At 40.5% G+C, this 24548-nt stretch overlaps 4 protein-coding genes across 9 annotated transcripts in view; 3 read left to right on the top strand and 1 right to left on the bottom strand.

Moving 5' to 3' along the window:
• The window catches only part of rbpjb (recombination signal binding protein for immunoglobulin kappa J region b), a 52289-nt gene extending 48318 nt beyond the window's left edge, over positions 1-3971 (top strand). Inside the window, exon 11 of the mRNA XM_080880877.1 lies at positions 327-3971. Within this exon, the coding sequence (XP_080737003.1) occupies positions 327-651 (325 nt within the window). The 3' untranslated portion in view covers positions 652-3971. The remainder of the gene's footprint in view (positions 1-326) is intronic.
• cckar (cholecystokinin A receptor) lies at positions 1383-17047 on the bottom strand. Of its 2 annotated transcripts, none has more exons than XM_080880992.1 (6): positions 16756-17047; positions 16487-16675; positions 15675-15926; positions 9667-9928; positions 9085-9212; positions 1383-8830 (listed from the first exon to the last, which is right to left on the bottom strand). In XM_080880992.1, the coding sequence occupies exons 2-6, from the start codon at positions 16611-16613 to the stop codon at positions 8241-8243; spliced, it is 1359 nt and encodes a 452-aa protein (XP_080737118.1). In that variant the 5' UTR covers positions 16614-16675; positions 16756-17047; the 3' UTR covers positions 1383-8240. The 2 variants fall into 2 exon arrangements, with proteins under 2 accessions (XP_080737118.1, XP_080737119.1); XM_080880993.1 differs by having other exon boundaries at positions 16487-16633.
• On the top strand, positions 12484-15352 carry LOC308396094 (uncharacterized protein). 5 transcript variants are annotated; one of them, XM_080881167.1, is made up of 6 exons: positions 12484-13180; positions 13497-13558; positions 13839-13929; positions 14007-14141; positions 14298-14375; positions 14557-15352. In XM_080881167.1, exons 3-6 carry the CDS (start codon positions 13848-13850, stop codon positions 14712-14714), a joined length of 453 nt encoding a protein of 150 aa, XP_080737293.1. In that variant the 5' UTR covers positions 12484-13180; positions 13497-13558; positions 13839-13847; the 3' UTR covers positions 14715-15352. The 5 variants fall into 5 exon arrangements, with proteins under 5 accessions (XP_080737293.1, XP_080737295.1, XP_080737291.1 ...); XM_080881169.1 differs by lacking the exon at positions 13497-13558 and having other exon boundaries at positions 12484-13173; XM_080881165.1 differs by lacking the exon at positions 13497-13558 and having other exon boundaries at positions 12489-13180.
• A 1711-nt stretch (positions 17048-18758) lies between the features above and the next one.
• Positions 18759-24548, top strand: part of tbc1d19 (TBC1 domain family, member 19) — a 28342-nt gene continuing 22552 nt past the window's right edge. Inside the window, exons 1-5 of the mRNA XM_080893994.1 lie at positions 18759-18955; positions 19091-19163; positions 19277-19322; positions 23953-24028; positions 24149-24223. Of these exons, the coding sequence (XP_080750120.1) occupies positions 18860-18955; positions 19091-19163; positions 19277-19322; positions 23953-24028; positions 24149-24223 (366 nt within the window). The 5' untranslated portion in view covers positions 18759-18859. The remainder of the gene's footprint in view (positions 18956-19090; positions 19164-19276; positions 19323-23952; positions 24029-24148; positions 24224-24548) is intronic.

Below are 24548 nucleotides of genomic sequence, written 5' to 3'. Positions count from 1 at the left end.
CATTATGCCATGTGTGAGCTGGAGAATCTGTAAACAGCACTGCTTTATGGCAGTAATGGGTTTGTTATGGTTCGGTCATGTTTGCTGAATTAACCAGGAATCCCAAAATGGTTTTACGAGTTGATTTTCAGTGTTATGTTTCTTATATGTAAAAACCCAATTTTCCAAAATCCACAGAGAGCTGATTTACTGAAGCGTGAGCTCCTTGTGACTCACTGATTTGGTCTAATCCTTATAAAGTCAAAGTAAAAACGAATAGAAGCTCCACCCTAACTCCAGACGGAGTCTTTCCTGCAGTGTGACTCCATCATCGTGTCTCCCTGCAGGTGTGCCGAGAGCATGCTGTGCGTGGTGCCCGACATCTCCGCCTTCCGCGAGGGCTGGCGCTGGGTGCGGCAGCCCGTCCAGGTGCCCGTCACTTTGGTGAGGAACGACGGCATCATCTACTCCACCACACTGACCTTCACCTACACGCCAGAGCCGGGACCGAGGCCACACTGCAGCGCCGCCGGCGCCATCCTGCGGGCCAGCAACTCGGGCCTGCTCAGCAACAGCAGCCAGGAGGCCGGCTCCAGCGTCTACGGCTCCAACAGCACTTCCAACGCAGGAGTCACGTCTTCTTCCTCCACCGCCGCAGCCGTGGTCTCCTAACGCACACATGGGGGGGGCACTCATACATGCCTTGAGAGCAAATATACCCTGAGGTATATGAAGACTATAGGAAATAAACAAAACTGACTCTAAAAGTGCTGCGTTCATTTTGGATACAAAGAAGCTGCAAAGGAAAACAAAACAAAAGAATCGGTGGGACAGAGGAGCCCTACGCAGAGGGAAATCTGAAGGAGTGACATCACAACGTTGTCAGCTGATGGGAATAAACGTATATAAAGTGCTCCTTGACACGCCTCCCCACCCCAGCCCCCCCACTCTCTTCTCCTGTGGTTACTTTAGGGACCTGCCTGTCCAGTTCTGGTGTTGGGAATGAGTGAATTCCTGCAGGCTCAGAGCACCAGCACCTTTCTACAGCTGTGAGGACGGAAACCACAACAACAGTACATCCACCGTGTGCATCCCACCTCCCCTTTATCCTCCCCGCTCCGTTTTAATTTTTTTGTAATTATTCCTTTTTGTTTCTCACATTCACGTCTGAAACCCTTACCAGGGGTGGGGGCGGGGGTGGTTTGGATGTGTTGTTGTTGGAGGGAGTGCAAGGATGCAGAGGGACACACATAAAACGTGACGATAACATAGTTTTTATGGACCAAGGATCTTGTATAAGCTTTAGTAAAGGTACATTTTTCTCCATACCTTTTTTTGTATTAAACATATAGTACACTTTTGTTACCAAATAGTTTCTATTCTTCCTCTGAGCTTGGGCTTTGTTTTTATTTTTATTTTTTCTCCCCTTCGAGGTCCAAAATCCCAACCTGTATGTTATTGTGACCTTACTTCAAACGCCTTTTTTTGGGTTTCATTTTGATATACTTGCGTCTTCTTTTTGGGGAAAAGTCTGAAGTCTTGGGTTGGGTTTTTATTTTTTTAATTTTTTTTTTAAGATTTTACATAAGCAAAGATCTTTTTGTTTGTTTTGTTCTGTTTTTTTGCTTTTGAAAGGGGACAAACCTCAGAGGGCCTATTTTTATCATTGGTTTTTAATGAAGTCTTTAAGAAAAAAAAAAAAAAAAAAGAAAAGCTTTAAGCAACGCCTCTGCCTTGCCTGCAATACTCTGTGTGCGCTGTGTCTCCTGGAAAGTATACACATCAGTACATGTCACACGGAGCCATAGCAACATCTGCAGAACACGAAAGCGGTCTTCTGCGAGAGCAAATCCGTCTGCCGCTTTCAAACTAATGTACCGAGCGTAGTCTTCGACTTCAAAGGATAGCCTTAGTACTGTATATTCTTACTGTGTATACAGGTAAGCCAGTCACATATCTGATGATATCCTTTATCTGTCACTGCTAACGTATCCAATAATGTAGTGTCTCGAAACTTGCACCTAGCAAAGGTGTCTTCCAGTCCGTGCTGTAGTTCTGGTGGCATTTATCTCCAAAAACACAAAAAACAACAGAGGGGGGGGGGGAAGACACTTTCAATTTGATGTGGCCTTACTGAAAACTTCAAATAGAAGAAGGAAAAACACTTCAGTTTTCTTATATGCTGTTTACTCACCTTGGGAGAACCTGTGCATAGCACAAAAGCAAGCCGACGCCTCGCTTCTCTGCTGTTTGGAGCTCATCGCCGCGGCTCTCCAACCACCTTCCCCGTGCAGAGCAGCCTTCTGAAGGGAGCCTTCATTCCCAGTGTACAAGTACAATAACCCACTTTTTTTTTTTTTTTAAACTCTCACACTGGTGCCCGGCACCTTCTCACTTTTTGGTACAACGTCTCACGAGCACTGTAAGCTCTTTTTCAGCCTTCTTCTTCTTTGGTTTTTCTCAATGTTATTTTTCTTTAAAGAAAAAAAGTCCTGTGGTTTAATATGTTGGCCGAGCAAGCGTGTGTACATTGTGAACTCACTGTCCGAGTAGTTGCACTCATTCATGTTCGATGGCGAGACCTGTAGGAGTTATAAAGGCCTTCTAAAAGTGTATTACTGAAAATGTGCATTTCCAAAACATAACAGCAATATTGTACAGGTCATCTCATCAGTTTTTGTTTTCGTTTCGGGTTTTGTCCGCCTGAGCACTAGTTCACCAGCCAGCAAATATATATGTGTATGTGTGCGTGCGTGTTTCATATACAGTCGCTGTAATCGGTGTATTGAGTCAGACTCGCTCCGCTTCCTCTCCGAGAAAAAGGAAAAAACAACTTTTATTGGTGTTTTTTTTTTTTTTTTTTTTAAATGTCTTCCACCGGGATCTAAACGTCTGATAAATGTGGATAAAACATTCAAAGGCAATACTTGTGATCGCAGTATTACAGTACAACTGTATACAAAGAACAATACTGTGACTTGAATGTGTGCTTAATGAAGTATTTCAGTTTTTCTTATTCGCGCCCTCGAAACAGGAACACACAGACTCATTCCCCCCCCCCCCCCACACACACACGCTTCCATGTAAAAAATAAAATAAAATAAAAAAATAAAAATATTAATAAGAGAAAAGTTTAAATTATGCCCCTCCCCCTTCTTCCCCCATTTTGCCGTTCTTGCCCACCTGTGTCGTTAATGTTAAATGTTTTATATTGTAATATTGATATTTTTTAAATTATTGGTACAAAGTTTCCCCTTGTCTTATGTCCACACACAAAAAAAGAATTAAAAACGGAAAAAAAACCTAGAAAAGTGCATTATTGGCCGTGCTGCCTGAGTCTGGCCGCTTCCTGTTTGTCCTGGAAACGTGGAGGAAGTCGTAGAAGGTGCTGCAGCTGCCGCCGCGTAGCATCAAAAACCCAACATTTGGCGCTTCTTCTTCTGCAGCGTGTCGAGCTGCAGGTCCAGCCCTCCCCGCCCCAAAGCCCTTTATTCTGCAGGATGGAGGTCACGAAATCTGAACTGTAGATTTTTAACTTCTTTGTCTTCGAGTTCTAAATTCAGCGTCTGCATCGCCTCCGCCGCTTTAGGCTGACCACCCATCCTCCTCCTTCCTCCCCTTTGGCTACAGAGCAGCTTCGCCACTTTTGTTGTAAACTAACACACACAAATAAGGGGGTGATGCACGCTTTTCTCTGAAAATGTGTCGCCTTGACAATCCGAGCTGGTTTACAGTTTTGTTTTGTTTTTTTTTTTCTCTCTCTTAAAACATCTGGAGTTTTAAGGGACAAAGGGAGGATACGCGTAACCAGATTAGAGGGGTGATTTTTAAAAAAAGAAAAATGTTACATGCCTTCTTTAAAGAAAAAAAACTTTCGATAAAGCTTTTTCACGAGGAAAAAAAGCAACAAACCACCATCTCATTGTCTGTTTTGCAGATCTTTTTCACATTGTGTGCATGTGTCTGGTCTTTTTTTTTTTTTTTTTTTTTTTTTTTTTTTTTTTAACACCTCCAAAAGCAGCTGTTTTTTGTTTTTTTGTTTTTTTTAAATAATGAGCTCTGAACAATGTATGTATCCTCTAATATGCCAAATGTCTTTTATAATGTAGTTTTCATGCACTGCTAAACAAAAACAGGGCAGAGTGAGAGGCAGCTTTAAACAGACTTTTGTTTGTGTGTTTAAAAAAAAAAAAGTTTAAAAAAAAAAAAAGGAGTGTGGAGCCCTTTCTCTGTCGCACTCAGCCTTACTTCTCCTCAAGACTTATTCGGCTGTTTGCACTACAGAGCGCTAACTTTTCTATTTCTCTCACACGTTTCATCCTCACTCACATTTTCCTCGCCTTTATTTTCTTCTTTTCCCACCTTTTTAACACGCAGCCTGTTGCGCTTAGCTTGCAGATCACCTTTTATTTATCATTTCCTCCTCCTCTTCTTCCTCACACCCCTCCACTATCTTCCACTTCTCTCACTGTATCTGTGTATTATTCTAGTAAAAATGGTAAGCAGAGGTGTCATTGTGGTAGTATACTCAGTGCTCAAAGGGTTGCTGATGGTAGAAACCTGTGCCGTTTGTAACATTTAGCAATAACGTCAAAAACAAAGGGGACGGTTCTTTTTTTTTGTTTTTTATAACATAACGTTAGTTTGTTTTTTGTACATATTGCAGCTCCAGATCATTGCTCAAATCTGTATGTCATTAAAAGAAGAAAAAAAATGAGAAAAAAACTTGCAATATTGGCATAAAAATGAGAAATAAAAAAAAAGTGATGTAAAATCTCACTTTGTGTGTTTTTATGATGATTCTTTGATTATTTTTAGCTTGAATCATGATTGTAGCTGAAGAGAAGAAATAACCCATTATTGACATTTATTTATTTATTTGGTGTGTAAACAACAGCGTCCAATGACGCTTCAACATCTGGTGGCTGCAAGGTGACTGCAGGTGGGGAGGTTTGGGCATTTACCAAGCCCAAATGGAGCTCTTATCTGATGAACTCCCAGTGGATCGTCTTTCCTTTAAGTCCTCTGTCTTTAAAGCTGTTAAAAGCTCTGAATCGCTCTGCTGAAGTGTGCGCACGCACTGACTTTATATGGTCGATGGATCGCAGATTTGCAGGAGATCACAACATCTTCCACCAAAGCCAAACTCAGGTGTATATTACAAAGCAATAAAAATCACTTGACTCACTTTTGTACATTCAGGTCTGAACCCATTACCTCGATATTGAACGAAACACGCAGCCATTGCACTTTAAAGTAATAATTTACAGTGGAACATTAGGGCTATATTTACAGTGAAAAAGTTGCTACAGCAGTGCTGCTATATTTAACATTTAACTGGAAATTGGATGGATAATACCAGGAATTGGCCCTTTGAAGAGGAGTTGCAGGTGTTTTGAGTCCCAGAAAAAGATAAGGCCCCTGCGTGCCCACGAGGTGGGTCAAGGACAGCAGCAGAGCAGTTTGTGCAGCGAGCGATTGAGTTATGGCTGATCTGCAGCGTGGGGATCAGACGACACATAAAATGTTGTTTTCAAGCACAAGTTTACACAGCTAGGTGCTTAAAATTCCTAAATATCGATATTATAGCTCATTTCGAGCCTGTTTACACTTGGTTTGAAATGCATCTTGGGCAATCGGGTCACAAGCGGACAGCGTTATATACACGCGTAAACAACCACAGAGATGTGATCACTCAGACCCATTGCCTTGGTGGTCCGGGACACATTAGGCAACGTGCTTTTTGTGGTGTAATAGTTAATGTTTCCTGGTCTGTGCCCAGCGAGGACGTCATTGATGCAGGATGTGGTGGTAGCAACTGACCTTGTCCTGGCTGATATCAATTGCCGGAAAACCCCATACAAGCATATTGTTCATTGAAAAACATTTCAATTTCATCCAGACTGGCGCTTGTCTAGTGCTTTGACCTTCTTGAGCAAGGATGGGCAATTCATTTTCCCAAGGGGCTACATAACAAACTGGGACTGTTGTGGAGGGCCCAGTTTGTTATGTGGCCCCTTGGGAAAATGAATTGTCCACCCCTGCTCTAGTGGGACTTGTGGAGCTAGTAAGAAAATGAACTGAAGTGGTTAGCTGAACACCTCGAAGATGCATAATAGGTGTTAACAGCAACGTGTCTCCGCTATCCACTTGTTTGATTCATTGAAATGCATCTTATAACCAAATGCAAATAAGGGGTTTGTTTTTTCTCAATGTCTTCTAGAGGTGCTTGTCACAAGCATCGAGCTAAACATCAAGCTAAATGAGCTAAGCATCTTTGCGTTAGCTCATTTAGCGCTCAGAAATTTTAAACTGGCAACACTTAAACATTAAAGGTTACTCAGTGTCTTTGGCTCAGATTCTGCCTAATAAAGCCGACATGGTAATCACCAGCTCAAAGTAAATTTAATTTTATTGATTGATTAGGTATTCTTGGCTTTGTAAAACTGATTAGATAAGTTTGAATTTCAATCTGTGGTGTAATTGCTAAAGTCTCACTAATAGAGGGAATTTTGGTAGCAAATTAGGAACAAGTAAAAAATTATACATTTTTCACATCATTTGAATATGAATACTTGTAAATTCCAGTGGGAAGGTACAATTTGTGCAGCTGTAACAGTACAGTTGGACTTTAGTGACAATAAGCTTTAAAGGTTACATAAATAAAATACATTCCTTCAGCAGAGAATCTGTCACACTAATGGACTGTAAAAAAAAAAAAAACATGACGCTCCCAGCCAGTTTTAAATTAAAGCTCTGAACATAACCTGTCCCAGACAAGGTTATAAGTTGTCATGGAAATATAGTCAGACTAAACAAAAAAACAAAAAGCATCTTGCTAACTCGTTATACAACCCTCTAATCTTCAAACTATACTTGTAGCTTGAACTTTTTTTTATGTATACATAAAATCTGGAATTGCATGTTAAATTGTTATGTCATTTCCCGTAACAGGCTAGCTATGCAGAAATCATCGCACTAGTTTGCATTGAAATAGCTTAACACAAATAGCATAATTGCAAAACAAATATTGCATTTGTATTTGTACATGTGAATTACATATAAAAGCAGCAAAATATTAGTGACCTTTAGAGCCAGTAATAGTAGGATTCTTCACGAGTATTTATAGAGTATCTTTTATCTGCCATTAAAAGCATTTTCCCGCCTTTTCCTTCAAAGCTTTATTCCACTTTCCCGCCCTAAATAGCCTTTTTAATGCTCTTCCCACCATTAAGAGCTTTATTTCAGTTTTTCTTGCCATTAATAGCTCTGTTTTACATTTCCCACCAATAGTGTTTTCTAGGTTTCCCGCCATTAATAGCTTTACTTTACTTTTCTTTCCATTAATAACATTGCTAATTGCTAAGCTAGCCACTTGATATCCAGGTTAAATGTTTTCTTTAAGTCGGCTTTTACTTATGTTTAAAAACTTGCTGTTACGCAACAACTTTAATGATTCTAATAATACAAAGAATAACACATATTAAAAGCTTTAGAAAGCACATTTGGATACATTACAAAATAACTGGAAATCAGTGGTTGTCATTTATAAATGAAAGCTAAAGCGCATTTGTTTAGTTTCTCATTTGTCATTTTATAAAAGATAGTTGGGTTTTTATTTATTTATTTATGCTTAAAGGTCATGTTGGCTTAAAAGGTCATTTTTCACCATTGTAATTTATTGGGATTAACGTCATCAAATCTTTAGATCAGCTATTAAAAAAATAAAAGTAAAACTTTATTGAACTTTCAGTGCATCAATTAACCCATTTAAAATGATAAAAATTGACCTCTCTTTGGCACTGCGTGTTATGTGAAAAGCTGCCCACGTAATGCACGTGGATCAAATGAAGCATGTGTAAATACTGTTTGGTTACTGTACAGTTCAGAAGCAGTTTCTAGTGTGTATAAAACAAAAGCAAGTAAAATGAAAACTGATTCTCTGCTTCATCAGAACTTTGCACTTTTCCGACAAGCTTGTGGGCTCTAAAAGCAAGTATGAACAGGCATCACTTGGCCACTCTGCAAGCTTTATGGAAACATTTATGATAAAGTCACAGCTGTGACTTTACGGACGGCACACCACATCTGCTCCACAGTCTCTGCCTACTTGTCACATTAAAATAGTGGCGCTAAAGCAACATGTTTGCTTAGTCTCGAAAGCACTGTGACAGCTTTTCGCAAAAACAACAAACCACAGCTCTCCATCTTATGCTTGCACTTGGGCCAGTACACTTGGTGCACAGACGGATCAATCCGACTTAAGTCAGCTCACTCCAGGCTGATGCACGGATGCCTGTGTAGGTGAAGCGTGTGCTGCTTCCACTTGGCGACGTGTGACCATTCTGCTCAGGGCTCTTGGGCCCTTCTCGCGGTCTGCCCGCTTCCCCTTGGGTTAGTCTGCTTCCAGCTGACCTCGTCAAGCCGCTACTGCCTCCACCACCCCTCCTGAAACAGCTGCAGCAGGAGAAGGTAGCCAGCATACCCTGGCGGAAGCGCTTGTTCATGAAACAGTAAATGATGGGATTGACGCAGGCCGAAGTGTAGGAGAGCAGGTGGATGAAGGAGATCGGCGCGCCGGTGAGACGGTAGGCCGAACGCCGGTCGAAAGCTTGCCATGCATTGACCACGAAGACCGGGGTCCAGCACAGGAAGAAAAGAAACACAATGACCAGCAGCATTCGGATAACGCGTTTCTTAGCCATCAGGTTGGACGTGGAGCTGCCGCTGCCACACACGCGGCCCATCATGGAGCTACCGGTGTTCATCGTCAAACTCTTCTTTTTGGATGGCTGCAGGTAACAGCCATCGCTGTCACCTGGCTTAATGCTGCTAGTGCTGGACTGTCTGTCTGCAAGGGAAGATAATAATAAACGGATTTATCGCTAGCATAAAAAAGAAGTTCCAAGCCGCCAATTCCATCAGTGAGCAAGTGAAGCAGTCCCCCCCAAATAGCCCATGTTTTCAGAAACTTTAGCTAGAGTGCCCCAATGTTAAAGTAGAGAAGATACAATTCATATTAATCGATCTTTGCTTTTAACTGTTAACATTCAAAATAACCACATTTTAAAAACTTTTGTTACTTTCTGTGCTCAGGTACCATACCTCTGCCAACTTTCCTGTTGGACATCTCAAACTTGATGCCCCGGTAGAGCTCTATTGAGATGAGTCCATAGGCTGTCATCATTACGATCCCAGGGATAAGGAAGAGCAGCAACAATAGGGACACATACCTGGAAAGAAAGATATTTCGGGTGGGGTGAGAGAATCCATGAGCTTCACACATACCTCAAATGTGTGGTTTCTCTTACTGTTTGTACTTAGTGAATACCAGAACCCCCTCATCAGTCACTTCTACACTATTTTATACATTTAATTGCTTAATTGTTGAGCATTTAAATTTTAAATCTTCCCGTGCAGCATTTGTCTTGACTGATTAACAACATTAGCAGCAACTGAAAAATGAAAACTTTTACTTTGAAGAGTCAAATCTGTGTCTCGCATAAACATCTTCCCAAAAAGATGTCTCTCGCCAGCAGCACCAAGCTGAGAAAATCAATAAAGTGCCCATCTGAAATTAGCAAAGGGATATTTTTTGCTACCTCTCAGGCCGAGTACATCCAAGCGTGAAGATGCCTCAGAAGGACAGTTTAGCACTTTTTTTGGGGGGGGGGAGTTTCAGCTCACCAGGACTGCTGGATGATGTCGTTGGGCCACACCAGGCGGCACATGTGCCCAGTGCTGTTGTTGAGGCGGGTGAAGGGCTTGAGGGTGCTAAAAATGGGGTAGGGCAGCATCAGTATAAAAGACCCCAACCAGGTGGCAGTGATGACCTTGGCAGCGTGGGATTTTGTCTGCCACACCCTGGAGGTGAGGGGGTTGCAAATGGCACTGTAGCGCTCCAGGGAGATGGCCACCAGGTTAAAGGTGGAGACGCTCACAGAGACACCTGCAGAGGTCAGAAAATCCACACAGTTCTGATTGGCTGAAACTTCATTCATTACATCATCATTACAGACTAATGTAGAACACTGCATTTTTTTCTAATGTGTTACATTTGTTTTAAAAGGAATATCAGACAAACCAGCAGCAGCTGCGTGACGCTGTCATATCAGCAGCTTGATTAATCTGTGCCGTGAAGAATTAAAGCAACTCTGTGTTTGTGTGTTTTACAGAATAGTCATCGGAACTTGTTTGGCTTTACCACCACATATAAAACCACAACAAGTGCATTCACTCTTTACAACGAAATTACAACCAAAAGACCATTAACCTAGCTTAGCATAAAAAAAGTAAACTTAATAAAAAAGGACAGCTTTACCCCACGCTCATCTATATTTATTAAATCTGCAAATTTAGAAAATTGTATATTTAAAAAATGGCCTCAAAATGACTCGTATGATAATTTACACTTTGGTCTTATTATGTTTACGTCTCTCTTCTCTTTGCTTGTCTCCTCTGCCTTGTGTCTGCTTTGCCAGGACACACAGAGGTGAGCAGAGAAAGACCAGATAGTGAAACAGAGAGCAGAGGAGTGTGGCTCCCAAGGGTCTTAAACCTGCTCTCTTTTTAGCCAGCAGGGGGCGACTCCTCTGGTTGAACCCAGTTCTGTCAAAATGAAACAAATACGTGTGAAGTAAGAACTGAAGTTTAGGCATCTGTAATCCTTTGACTACCAATTCTCACTTCATCCACAGACCTGCTTTGCATTTTTTAGAAAGATGCCACCGCAACACTAATCGTCTATTAATAAGTGTTAATCGTCATCTTTCTCTCCTCCCCCTGTGTGCTGCATCTCCCACAAATCATCCTCACAACATGTCACTGACTTTACAGTAATGTCGCTGCACATGTTAATGCTCCACCACATTAAATTTAACTGCTGAGCTGCAACAGAGCACATCCTGCGCTGCCTGTCAGCGCGGCAGCAGTGGCGCGCTCAGAAACAACAACAGGATGCACAAACACACTTGAAATAGCTGCTTTGTGCAATCCGAGAGGACACACAAACAGACAGATGATGCAACAATCCCGGGAGAGCTTTGTGATTTTGAGGAATGAGCTAAATGAAAAATGAAACTCACATTTCCTTGCGGACGTGTAATTTAATGAAAATGAAATATTAGCAGTAGATACAACATCGGTAATGAATGCACCTTATTACAGAGCTCGCAGCGAGAAAATGTGATTCACATGTCTGATGGGACTGACTCATCTCCTTTGAAGCTGTCAGTATGGAAGTTTTCAAATGCCCGAATAAAGATAAATGAAACTCTGAAAGGAAGTGACACAGAAGGACAAACTGAGGCAGCGAGTCTTAAAAAGCAAAAAACTCCAAAGAAAAAAGATTTATGTTGCTTTTTGTTGAAAGTACTTGAAAATATTTTGATTGTGACTTTTGAAAAATGTTTAAATCTTCCATAGATTGTGGCATCTGCTGCTAACTGCATGGAAATGATAAAACTTTTTGACTGTAAAACAAACAAACAAGAAACAGGAAACCCCCAAACACTCACTGACGCCATTCGGCACCACAAACCACAGATCTACCTGTGGGGCTTCGTACTCTGTGCAACGCGCAGCCCTCTCTATCTTTAGACCCTTGTTTCCGGTTTGGAAATCCATCCTCCATAACAGAGACCTCAAGTCTCCATAACAGAGACCTGATGTCTGGTGATGGTGATGAGCTAAATTACTGGAAGCAGATGCATCATGGTCTTCAGCTGTGCAGCCTCAGTGGTATAAATTGAGGCTGTGCAGTCCAGAGGGGCTGGATGAATGTTACATTTGATGTCACTGATCCTTTCAGACTCGTGTTGGCCGGTTGGATGCGTTTAATTAGAAACGATTTATTTATTTTTCTCCCCCTCATTGAAAAAAAAAAGAAGCCATGTGATTATGCAAAGTTGCAATTATTTTTTGCACCTCACCATGATTGGTTTAAGAACTTGCAATAGATGTGTGTGGAACGATCCAAATATCGATAGTATCGATACCACCGCTATCGGATCGATACTTTGCATCTTTACTCTGAGCTGTGTTGAATAAAATTACACCTCAAACATGCACTGTGGAAAATGTCTGAACCTTTTTTGTTGACTGTCATGTGTATTTTATTTATAGCCTATAGCACATTTAAACAATAGAAGCTGTTGGGTAGATTTCAATTTCAGGTCTCAAAAAAATCCAGTTTCAAAATCCATGAAAAGCTGAAATGAGTGTTTTGTTGTGTTAACTGATTATTGTGGAAGGTAGAAATGAAAGTTTTTTTAATGGCCATTAAAACGTCTACAAAAATTTGTAATCTGAGCTGCCTTCCTAGTGTAAAAGTTTCAGTATCGGTGTTGGTATCGTGCCCTTGCATTTAATTGCATTTACTTGATATCTGACCGATACCAAAATTACTGCTCGTTATTGCACAGCTTTAACTATCGATGATATCCCAGAAACCTGCTGGTGTGGTGCATGCATGAACGCAAATTCCGCCTTTTCTGAATTCATCTTATAATACACCCTGATTTTATCTATTTTTATATTTATACTGACAAACTCATAAAAAAAGCTCCACTCTCGTGTTCAGCGTGTCTGAACATCTCTGAGCCACGCTGTTTTTAGCTGACTCTCATTAAAGCTCCGGGAGGATTTGAAAATACAGGGAAATGAACCGGGCTCTGGACATGCCCTCAGATTACTTTAATTAGCATCTGTATGATTCCATTACCAACACAATTCAAAACACGATAATAACTCACAGAGCTGGGGAACTGGGTCATGTTTGAGTGGCATGTTAGGGAGCCTTGAACTGGAGGACAGATGTGCACTGGTGTGAAACTTTATTTAGTTCATTCAGACGCATTTGGACATATTTTAACTGATTAAATCAACTAAAATAGTCATGTTTTAACAATCACAACAATAAACAACTTGGGCTGTCGATTAATATGAAGAATCGTGCACAGCAAATCACTGGAGTTAAATATTCTGGAGTTAGGCATAAAAGTGCGCAAGAGTTACATTCCGGGAGTTTATTTTTCACCTTATACTACAGTCAGTGTTGGGGAGTACTCTAAAGCGGTGTAATATTTAGGTGTTCATTCACTGAGTGCTAAGGAGTCTAATTCAACACATTGCTGGTGTTGTTTGTCTGTCGACCGTTACAGCGCCTATCTGTGTTTCTTTCTTGGACTCCGACATGTAGGAGGTAAAAATACTTTATTTACTTTGGAATTTTCTGTGAGTGTAGTGATGTTATTTATATATATATATATATTCAGTTACATGGATGCACAAGTAAAATATAAAGTTAACTAACTAGCACTACATGTGTTTTCTGTATGTTATGCTGATTTGGAGATAGCAGCTAGGCTAATGCTAGTCAAAAGTTAGCTAACTTACTTATCTTACTGTATTTTAAGATACACATTTCACGTTGTCAATGAAAACGTTTATTTCTATTTCTTAATTTTAACACCAACGTTTAATTTAACGTTAGCTAACTACAGTAATATTCTGTTTAGACTCATGGTAATGGCCGTATTTAACCAAAGAGAGGTGCAGCCTGCACTGATGAGATGTTGAGGTACCATTAACATCAGTTAGTTAGTCCTGCTGCACACTGAGACATGCACACAACCCTGTCTCCAGAACTGTAAAGACAAGGACACAGCAAACATGCAGTCACATTGTCTGCTAAACCAGCCTAGCTAAATAGATTTTAAGCAATATTTAGTGTGGACAGGCTAACTCAATGTAAGACAGTGTTCGTTGATTAAGTTATACACAGTTTACATAGAGTTACCATAAACAACCTCTTCTTCTTGTGTTGTGTTTCATAGTAGTAAAGGTATTTTTTTCCGTAGGTGGCCAAGATGTTGATAAAAGTAAAACACAGAGAGACAAAGAAATATGCAAAATTGGAAGAAGTCAGCTTCACAGATTTTGTGAGAGCAGGTAAGTTATGGTTTGTACTAAGTCATTAAAGAAGAAATGATAATGTTGTTATTAACTAAGTGATGATTTTACTTCAGTGCAGCAGAAGTTTCTCATACCAGAAAATGCAGCACTGAAAGTCACAGATGAGCAGGGTATAGAGGTGGATGAGGATATCTTTCCTGAACTTGCAGCAGTCAAAGAGGTGTGTTTTGTCATCTATACAGCTGAAGGTAAGTAAATATATGCTCTGATAGATTTTGAAGGATTTGATTTGTACAGTTACTCTTAAATAAACATTTTTAATTTGTCTAATATCCTGTGGTAACAATCACAAAATGCTGTTTTCATGGCTCAACAGTAAGTTGGATTTATCACATGCATTTCAGACATCCTGGAAACACAATCATCCAAGAAGCTGCGTGACTGCTCAGACCTAACACACTATGTGACACTCACACCTTGTGGTATGTAAATTGTATATTACCATAATAAAATACAAAATAACCATCTGTTCTCCTGGGAGAAAGTATAATTTAATCAAACCGTGCAATTTACTGGCCCTGCGTGCATAAATGGTATCTTTGTTGTGTTGTGTTTTTGATTGTATATACCTTGTATTCTAATATTTTTATTTGTCACCCTCAGATTTGACTGTCCTGAAGCAACATGTGGAAGAGCCCTCCTCTCCAAGTCTAACAGATACATTTCTGTCTCAACCACCAGCAGTCAGAGCAGTGACACAAGTGATGCCGGACTTCAAATGGTTCAGCCTCTATTGGACAGCATACATGAAAGAAATGTAGATACAGTACTTAATTGACTTATACTTGACTCTTTAGTTGCCATTACTTGAAAAAGCTTAAACACGAAGATAAAACAGATTAGAGAAAAATAACTTAATATAGTATTTCATGTAGTTTGCTCTGCAACTGTAGTGTGTAATAAGACTTGCTCTCTCTCTCTCGCTCTCTCTCTGTTTTTGTTATGCATGTTAACCATGAAACGTGTTTCCATGATCAGTGTCCTGCTTTTCAGGTAAATGAAACCATTTTTAAGAAGATACTGGTCCTAGAAAGGGAGAAAGTAAGACATTTCAAATGTTTTGATGCCCAAATGTCATATGGGTGTGATTCACAATTTTATGTTCTGTGAGAGAGTTGCATTACTTAATTTGTTGGCTTGATGGAGACTTTACAGAGTCTTCCTCACGTTAACACTGCATTACAAGAAGTGCTTATTCTGTAGTCATTTTTTTCCTTTAATTCTGTTTTTTTTTTCTTTTCGCCCAATGTTAGGCCTTTCTGACCTCAACTGTTTAGCTGCCAATAATGGTGGATATTATGCTATTACAGTACTGTTACACAGAATGTATGTTAATCCATGCAGCATTCATATTTGAATATGTTATTTTTGATAAATAAAATCCATACATTCATAATAATCACTATTGTGTTTTTGTAGTAATTTGCACCAAAAACCTAAAACTTTTTTCAATTGATGAGTAACACTACAAAAGAGTTAATATCAAACTTAACTCTAGTTATGAGTTAAATTTTACTCTATATGGTAGTAGAAATTTCACTCCGTGAGAGTTTAGTTTTAACTCCTATAAAGAGTTGAAAAATCAACTCCCGGAAAAGAGTTACTCTAACTCTGCACTAGAGTTCATTCGATGGTCACGCATGTACACTCAAATGTAGTTAATCTGAACTCCCTGAGAGTTTATTCCAAAGACCAGAATTTGCTGTGTGGAGGACACGTACCCATGAAATACATCACCAGCTTGCATGTGCCGTTGCCGAAGATGAAGTCCCTCATGAGGTTGGGGATAAGGGTGAAGGGGATGCAGACTAGGGACACCATCAGGTCGCTGACGGCCAGAGACAGTAGGAACAGGTTGGTGACGGTCCTCATGCGCCGGTTCCTGACCAGGACGGCGATGATGAGGCTGTTCCCCAGCACGCTGAGGAGGAAGATGAGGCTGTAGAGGGCGATCCGCACTGTCTGGTTGATGTCTGTGGAAGTGGGGCACAGTACGAGTTTACACGCACACAGATACCAGTTTCTATATTTATTTAAATGAATGCACAGCCCGTATGCTAAAACCCCCCATAATGTTTATAAAATAACCACTCATATGCATTTAGGCTGTAACCACAGAGAGACCTGGAATATCTTCAGGATTTGTATTCATTTTGGGGGTTTTAGCCTCAACAACGTCGCCACTGATGCGTCTTTGGTCTCTATTTAAGTCCTCAAAGTGCACAAAGATAGTTCAGTTCATTTGACATATGCGGACTCAGTGAGCAGTGACAGCATTATGTGTCACTACTCACATACAGCGGACTACATTAGCTTTGAGAAGGACCTGAGCCATATGCGTAATGCGCACTGACGCACGAAAAATGCCCAAAGCAGTCGCTCTTACGGTACAAGCCCGAGTAGAATAAACGCGGTTTGAGCAACTAAATAAATACATAAAAAAAAAAAAAGGAACATCGGACTTTTGAATGGAGTGGTCTAAAATTGCACAAGATGTCCCTCGGCATTTTGCTGGCGGATAAAGTCGCTGTACCTTTGGGTTCTGGTAAGATGTCTTGCTCGCTCTCGCACTCGGAAATATTCTTGATCCCAAAACTGCACAAAATCCTGTTGAGGTCCGTTGAGTTTATCAGCATGTCGTGGATTGTAAACGTCTCCATTTCGCAGTTTCTCCTATAGCCTCGAGTAGAAATCAGTCATATGAACATCAACCGGAATGCTCCTTCGAGAAAAGAAAAATGCTCCAGGGTATTTGCACGGAGAAATACTAAGCATCCATAGTGATTTTATTATTATTATTACCTTATTTAACGAGGCAATAAAAAGTAGAGGGGATGACAATAATAAGAGCAGGACTGCTCTCTACAAGTTCCCGTGCGCTCTCGGCGTAGCGTGCTGGGCTCCTCTGGTGCTCCACATTTCCAACTCCTGACAGCATGTGGAAGGGTCTCGCTCTTGAAAGCTCAGCCCGCCTCTTTGGACCCCCCCTCCTCCTTTTCTTTAAATCACCACGTGTCAAACCATGGCACTGATAGAGAGAGAGGGAGAGATAAGAAGGGCTGATAGATTATAGTCCGGCTCATTTGGAGGAAGGTTGAAGCCAAAACGTCAAAAATTCAAATGTACCGAATTGCAGTCCTTCACCTGCCGTCGGCTATCCATATATCCCACGCCCCCCCCCCGCCCGAATTTCACCGTGGAACTGCAGGACTGGAGGAGCTCTTTTACCTTTTACTCTAGTTTGAGTTGTTCTGACGGGTGGAGGAGCAGGCTGTCGTTATCGCCAGCTCCAATATTTAGAAGTCAGTCACACTGACTATTGTTTCACTCCCTCACACGAGAAGAGACAAGTCATAATTATAGTCTTGGGAGTTGTTTGATGAAATTCTTAATAGCGAGAGAGAGAGAGAGAGAGAGAGAGAGAGAGAGAGAGAGAGAGAGAGAGAGAGAGAGAGAGAGAGAGAAAGCTGTTCACGGTTCTCAGAAGCAGTTGGTGGTGTTTTGGGTGGGTTTCTGCTGTAATCTGTTATTATTTAAAGCCGCTTCGACACAAACCCCGTTTAGTCTGGTTACAGCAGCACCTGCAAAAAAACCAAACAAACAAAGGGTGCATCTGGCCAGATGTGAGACCACAGCAAATAACATGAAGATTTTTTTTTTTCTATTTCACCTCCAGTTAAACAGATGCAGTTATATCATTTGGGTCATTTCCAGTTATCCTCCAGAATCATGAGCCTCGGCAGTTTATTAATGGAGCGCATTCAAAAACATCTCATGCTGAGCAGGTTTGCTTAGTCTGGACAGAGATGCTCGTTTATTACAAACTCAAACACGTGTAAATCATCTGTAGTGTGATGGTAATACATGACGTATCACTGTGTGAGAAGCTTTATAATGGCTTTATTTCATGTTTGGTAATGTATAGAAATCCTAACCTGCAAAGTTTTATTTTATTTTATTTTACTTTTGTTTTTTTTGTTTTCAGTTTCAGTTTTATTCTCATTATTTTAAAAAGTGTTTGTCTTTTAATTTAAAAAAAAAATATTTTAGAAATCTTTTGTCATCAGTGAGATTTCAGAACCTCACGCAGTGTAAACACTTTGCTCACACACAAGGCATAGTTTGTGTGAATTCCTGTTTGGGCCTCAGGGGGTTTTATTGGGGTGTGTTCCTGTGAAGAACTGCTGACGTGATTCAGTCAAAGTCAGCTTGACAAGTCCCAACCTGAATAAGACTACATTTTAAACCCATGAATTTTGTTTTGTTTTCCAGACAATTAAATAACCACAATCAAGAAGAACTAGTTTTCACTTATATTAGCTTTACCACTTCTCAGTAAAGCTATAACAAGTATCCATGCAAAATAGTGCTTCACACTTGATAAACACCTTAGACTTACTCAGTTATGATGACTGTGTATTTATGATACAAGTACCTGGTATACCACAGGTCAATGGCATCCATGACAAAGATGCACAAAGGTCAGCCGCAGAGATTTTCTATCACTCGGTTGTGGTGAGTGCAGTGTACTTTGCTGTGGTCTGCTGAGGGAACAGCATTAGAGTTGGTGACACGAGCTGATTGAATAAAGTGATATCTGGATAATATCTTACATTTCTCTCTCTGTACTTAAATCTATATTTTTGATAGTACAATAAAAACATTAGTTTCGAGTTATCAAGCCAAAATATGGAGATATTAACTAGAAATTTTGACATTTGGATGGGAAAAAAGGAGGTCGGAACTAAAGTGTGTGGTTCTTGTTTCCCCTGCGGACACGCAGCCCGTCCTCAGTTGCTAAGTAACCTCTGCAGGGGGCGGCTGCTGGATGCTGACAGTTTAGCCGCAGTGAAGCGAGCCGCTCGGCTTCAGACGCATAACTGAACGGGCTTTGACCAGAAGGAGGATGGACGAGGGCATCGAGCTGTCTCTGACCATCGCTCAGATCATCCAGCGGCTCAGAGGAAGCCATTTACACTCTCAGATAGAGAGGCAAGCCAAAGTGAGTGAGCTAGCATGTGGCTAACGACACGGTGCTTCTGCTTCTAGCTCACCTTTAGCTAAAACCACAGCATCCAGGCCACATCATGTCTAAGAATGTGAAGCATTGATTTCCCCATGTCCCCATTGTTTTCAGGAGTGTTTACACCAGCCTGACGTAAAACTGGAGTCTCTAAAAGAGGACGTCCGCAGTTTTCTCAAAACATCAGGTAGCAAGCTGCAAGAAATCTCTTCTCACAAAGTCATAATTAAGCTGTTGTCTCTTGTCTGTTTAGTGATAATAATATTATAACATATAATAACAAATTCCAATGTTTTCCAGGCTGGGAAAGAAAGCTGCAGAATGCAGTGTACAGAGAGCTGCACATGTAAGTGACATTTGGTGTAAAGCTGTCCATGCATGACGAAGCACTGCACACACACACACACACACACACACGCACGCACGCACGCACGCACGCACACACACACACACACACACACACACACACACACACACAGTGGGGTTGAATTTACTCAAGCATGACAGTCATTGTGTTTGGGGTTTCTCAGCCTCAAAATGATTCAAAGCTAGTTTTGTGCCATGCTTGCGTTTGGTATCACTCTATAAAAACTCATCATGGCTTCAAGCATTCATCCATGTCTAACATTCGCATTTATTTCGAAATTTTTTTGTATCAAATTTGAGCTTTTTCCCGAGATGAATTTTCCCAGGATGATAGTAAAATGGTCACCTACTCAACCAGTGAGCTAAACTGATGCCCATAATACATTTTAAAATAGATATTTTGAAATGTGTTTAATTTGCTCGAGCATAAAACTGTTAAAAAAAATCAAATAGGCAAAACAGAGAAAAATGCATTAAAGTAAACAGTTTTTTCTTGTATATAATAAAAAAAAAACCAGAACTATTTTATCGGGTTTTTTTCTAAATTGGGGATTTCAAACAAACAAACAAACAAAATGCCTCCAGAAAAGAGCAGATGTGTAAGTGTAAATATCAGATAGAGCGTCCTCCATGCGGGCCAGTCATGCTTATGTGTGTAGTCACCTGTCAAAGGCTCGTTGTGAGCCAGGAAAAATCTCTGCATTCATAAATTAAATAATGTTAGGCTGTCAAAATAAACATTTACATGTACTAATAGCCTCTGTGAGGATCTCTGTGCATTTCAGTTTAGATGGAAACTGAATGCTTACACATTAGGGATGGAAAATTTGTAAACCTCTGCTCATGATTAGCTTATTAGATATAGTGGAAATTTTAATTTGTTTTGTCTCCTAGCAAACTAAAGATGCACAGCTCGATCTGCTGAGTCACTGCTGTGTATTGCTGGCTAATATCAGCCTACTGATGGTTGCTGGTAGACTTCAAAGGGGTTATTGCTTTTTCTATGGAAGATTCATTTTCCTTGACAGAAAAGTAGGAACAAACAAAAATAAAGTTTCCCCAGATTCTATAGTTAAACTTTGGTATCTGCATATGACAGCAAATATGCGACATATGAAAGTCCGTCTTCATCATCATCATTATCAGGCACACAGAGGATGCTGTAAAGACACATGAATGTAGTCAGGAGTCAGGACACAATCACTCTGTATATCTACAGAGTGAAAAGCCATCAAATACAAATCATTTTATTCATCATGATTGCTAAATTTGATTTATTGGCATCTTTGGGTAAAATTTCTTGTGATATCTGTGTATATGGCTGCTTGACAAACACCCCACAATGCAGTAGGGCATGTTTCTTTATTCTTGATTATATGATTGATTACGTGTACCTCCAGTGAAGGAGATGCTAGCATTGGGAAACTGCTTCAGAAGAGCTGGGCAACCTAGACCAGAAATCCTGTCTTTGTATCTTTTGGCTTGATGGCGCCAAAAACGATCTCCCTGTTTAAAAATGTAGTACACCGAATATCCCAATATCTTGTAAAGGTGTTGCTAACTTCTAATGGAAAGTACAGTGGTGGTTAGAAGTTAACATCCACTAATCATGGGAATTAATCTCATGGAAATTTTGGGTTTCAATGACTGTTCTTTGAACTGTTCTTTTCCAGGTTGGTATGATTGTACAGCATACATCTTAGAACACTTTAAAACAAAAAGTGGGTGTACAAGTTTGAATTAATTTTTAATTTGATCTAATCTACTATGGAAGCCCGTTTCTGGCACAAAAAAGTATCCATAACTCAAAATTTCGAGTTATCTTTATCAAAATTTTGACTTAATTTTCTCAAAATTTTGAGTTAATAAGTCAAAATTTCGAGTTTGCGCTGCCAATCAGTAATCTACGTGAATAACGTAATTTCTTTGTTACCCGGAAGCTGAAGCCCTCAGCTACAAATGCTGCAGCTAAGTCACCAGTATTACAGCCAGTCATGTATGCACAAATTGCTGATTATTTTCAGCGTGGCTTCACAAATGATGAAATCCTTGTGTTATTAACTACATCACATGGCGTTACTATCAGCAAACGTACTCTTGAAAGTGCCAATATGTTCGATCTGGTTTTGAGTGCGCATTCCTCTACGCTAGATCCTTCCAGGTAACAAGAAAATGATGTAGATTACTGATTGGCAGCGCTAACTCCAGATTTTGAGTTAATAAATCGCAATTTCGAGTTAATATGTCAAAATTTCGAGTTATGAATATTTTTTTTGTTTTTTTTACTGGTGGAAACGGGCTTCCATAAATCCACACAGGGTCAAAGTATACCTGCAGGCTCAAATATATACAAATATATACATACACTCACTTAATCTTTTAAAAAGTGCTCTTAAAGGTTCTACAGTGTCTTTTAACTTGACAAACCCAAGGCCTATTAACGAATGATCACTGGTTGATCATTGTAGTCAACCAGTGATTGTGATCGACTACAACCGGTCACTTCTCTTTCTAGCACAAAAAGGATTTATTTGACACCATTCGATGGATTGAACAATACGCAGAACACTGGGAAAGTCCAAGGAACTCAGTGAAGATTTGAGGAGGAGAATTGTAGATTTAGACAAGCTGGGAAAGTCTCTTAGAGCTCACCTTCAAGTTCAACTGAAATTAGCAGCTACATGCGTGGACAGGCCACATACTTTCTGGAGAAAAGTTTTTGCCATCACAGAGTGGATGGAATAATGAGAAAGTAGGACTACCTCCAAATTCTCCAACTTCACCTGAAATCAACAACGTGGTTGAAACCTGGACACAACTGGGTCTTCCAACAGGGCAAGATCCTAAGAACACATGGTTTTGGAGCGGACAAAGCAAGCTAATGTTAAATAGCTGGAATGGCCTTCCCAAAAATCTGACCTCAACACTGCTGAAAATCTGTGGACTACGCTTAAAAGCCAAGAAACCAAGAAATTTAAAGGAAATCTACCAGTTGTGCCAAGAAGAGCGATCAAATATCCGCCAGAATTATACCTGAAGCTTGTTGATGACTACAAAACGCATCTGGTCAAGGTGCAAATTGATGGCAACCTTCTTTTGTGAAGAGTAGCAAATGTTTTCGAGAATAGTCGGGTAAAGTCTTTGAAGTCTTTGAAACACATTAGGGGGATAGAGATGATCTATATAAGACTTAATGTAAACAGAGAGCTGATTATAGAAGGAGACAAGGTTGGATCAAATTAAGGTGAGGCTGACAGTCACAAAGGAAGGATGTCAGGCAGATGAAGACAAAACACCATCGGGGAGTCAGAGGGAAGACAAACTCAAGAAGTCAAGGCAGAGAAAGACGCACAAGGACAAACAATTACCAAAACACAACAGGAAGCAGTTACACGAAAGATGAGAGAAGTCGTGAAGAAAAAAGAGAATCCAAGAGACAGTGGGGAAATGATCAAAATCGAAACAAGTAGGAAACTCAATAAAGTCCAGCACCATGACAAAGGTTTGTGCAGAAAGTCGCTGCTTTTTTCTTTTCTTTTTTTAAAGAAAGTTTCCAAATAAGTTGGAAATAATGAAGACGTGTGAGTGAGTGGAGCCAGGTTTACTTGCAGAAGCAGAGGGAGAACGGGGTCAGGAGCGTGCAGTGACTCAGAGCGTGCACAACAACACGGGCACGGCTTCATGGAAGAGACTGGTTACGTAACCCAACATCAGACTGCGTTAATGTTATAGATTCATCTTATTCTACACCTTGTTTACACATAAATCCAACACGCACAATATAATAACACAATATATAAAAGCTGGTACACTACTATCTATTTAAAGGTGATTAATGCAGGGTTTTTTTTAAAATTTGGTAGAAATGTTGCTCTCTCCTGCACAAGTTTGGCTCCTCTGCCTTTCCCTTTTAGTGTTATTGGTTTACCTTTAAAAAAATGTTTGGTTTTAAACACTGAAATTGTAGCTAAAAAGCCATTGTTCCCTGAACGTTAAAGACTAACAATCCCTCCACTGTTATCCACATTTATGCACTCTTTTTATCTGAAATCTCCGTTTGGCTGGAGGCCTTTTTGTCTCTTCCGTAAAAAGCTCGGAAACGTGTGCTGCACTCACTTATCTCGAAGAGCACCGGACTGTCTCTCCTTAGGCTCAGTCTGAAACAAGGACTTAATACGTTGCTTTGAGAGGGTGACATATAACAGTGACTAATGGCTCCTTCTTCTGGCGCTATGTGCTCTTATAGGTGTTTAGATTGGGGTGAACGTTGTTTAACGCTCTGAGACCTTGAATCATTCGGCATGCCCTAAGCAGGCTTAGCTGGGGGGGGGGGTTGTGCATTTGGAGATGTCTTTTGACTCATCTGGTGTCCATTTGTGGGCTCTAATGGAGACTGACTGCCTGCTTTTTGTAAAGGGGAAAAAAAGTAAGATTTCCCTTTTGTTTGACAGTTTCCTCCTTTCAGCTGTGTTTCTTTTCAAAATAAGATGCTCTTTGTGCCACGACCGGCTTCATTTTCCCCAAAGCTGTAAGTGTTTTGTGAAAAAACACAGTGGTGTTATTTGTGTGTCAGTCGGCAACGTTGTCTTACTTGCATTTGCTCATTCCAGCCAGCTGCCCCCGAGGCATCCCCCGGCTCCCCCGGAGCATCTCAAAGAGCCGCTGGTCTACATGCGCAAGGCACAGGTCGGCCCGTCTGCTTTTATTTCCTCACTTTCTCTGCTTCTCCCTGACTCCTATCATTTTTGTCTGCCAAATTCACTTTTAAATCACTAAGGTGTGCGCATGTGTGTGTCTCTTACACAGGCCAGCTGGGAGAAGCGTGTCCTCAAAAGCCTGAACAGCATGAGCACAGAGCTTGGAGTGCCTCTGGCTCACATGGTAACTAAAACATTGACAATCACAGCCAAGTTTATAGATTTTAGTTTGTAGGGTTTTTTGTTTTTATTTTGCAACATCTTCTCTAGAGATGTTGCAAATAGAACAAATTAAAAACCCTGCATCATTTTAACCCTGAGCCAACTGAGCTATGAGCTGCGGCTAAACCCGAGCAGCTTTTTTAACTGACAATATCCAGACTGTGTTGTTTGGAGTCTGTTTATCAGTTTTACTGCTTGCTTCTGCACAGGCACGATTGTATTTATGACTTATTATTTCGAACGCAATACTGATGTGACATTTTTAAGACGGGATGTGCGGCATTTGT

This window comes from Rhamphochromis sp. 'chilingali' (genome assembly GCF_963969265.1).
Source record: "Rhamphochromis sp. 'chilingali' genome assembly, chromosome: 1".
In the NCBI taxonomy this organism is placed as follows: domain Eukaryota; kingdom Metazoa; phylum Chordata; class Actinopteri; order Cichliformes; family Cichlidae; genus Rhamphochromis; species Rhamphochromis sp. 'chilingali'.
This window is presented reverse-complemented; position numbering and strand designations above follow the sequence as displayed.

What these genes read in the sequence shown, in the direction of transcription:
- cckar (XM_080880992.1), bottom strand. Translation starts at nt 16,613, where the DNA reads ATGGAGACGTTTACAATCCACGACATGCTGATAAACTCAACGGACCTC. An exon ending in CATCTTACCAGAACCCAAAG is followed by an intron (nt 15,927 to 16,486) that starts GTACAGCGACTT and finishes CCACTTCCACAG; the next exon opens with ACATCAACCAGACAGTGCGG. An exon ending in GCTGGTGATGTATTTCATGG is followed by an intron (nt 9,929 to 15,674) that starts GTACGTGTCCTC and finishes TGACCTCTGCAG; the next exon opens with GTGTCTCTGTGAGCGTCTCC.
- LOC308396094 (XM_080881169.1), top strand. Translation starts at nt 13,848, where the DNA reads ATGTTGATAAAAGTAAAACACAGAGAGACAAAGAAATATGCAAAATTG. An exon ending in CACAGATTTTGTGAGAGCAG is followed by an intron (nt 13,930 to 14,006) that starts GTAAGTTATGGT and finishes ATTTTACTTCAG; the next exon opens with TGCAGCAGAAGTTTCTCATA. An exon ending in TGTCATCTATACAGCTGAAG is followed by an intron (nt 14,142 to 14,297) that starts GTAAGTAAATAT and finishes CATGCATTTCAG; the next exon opens with ACATCCTGGAAACACAATCA.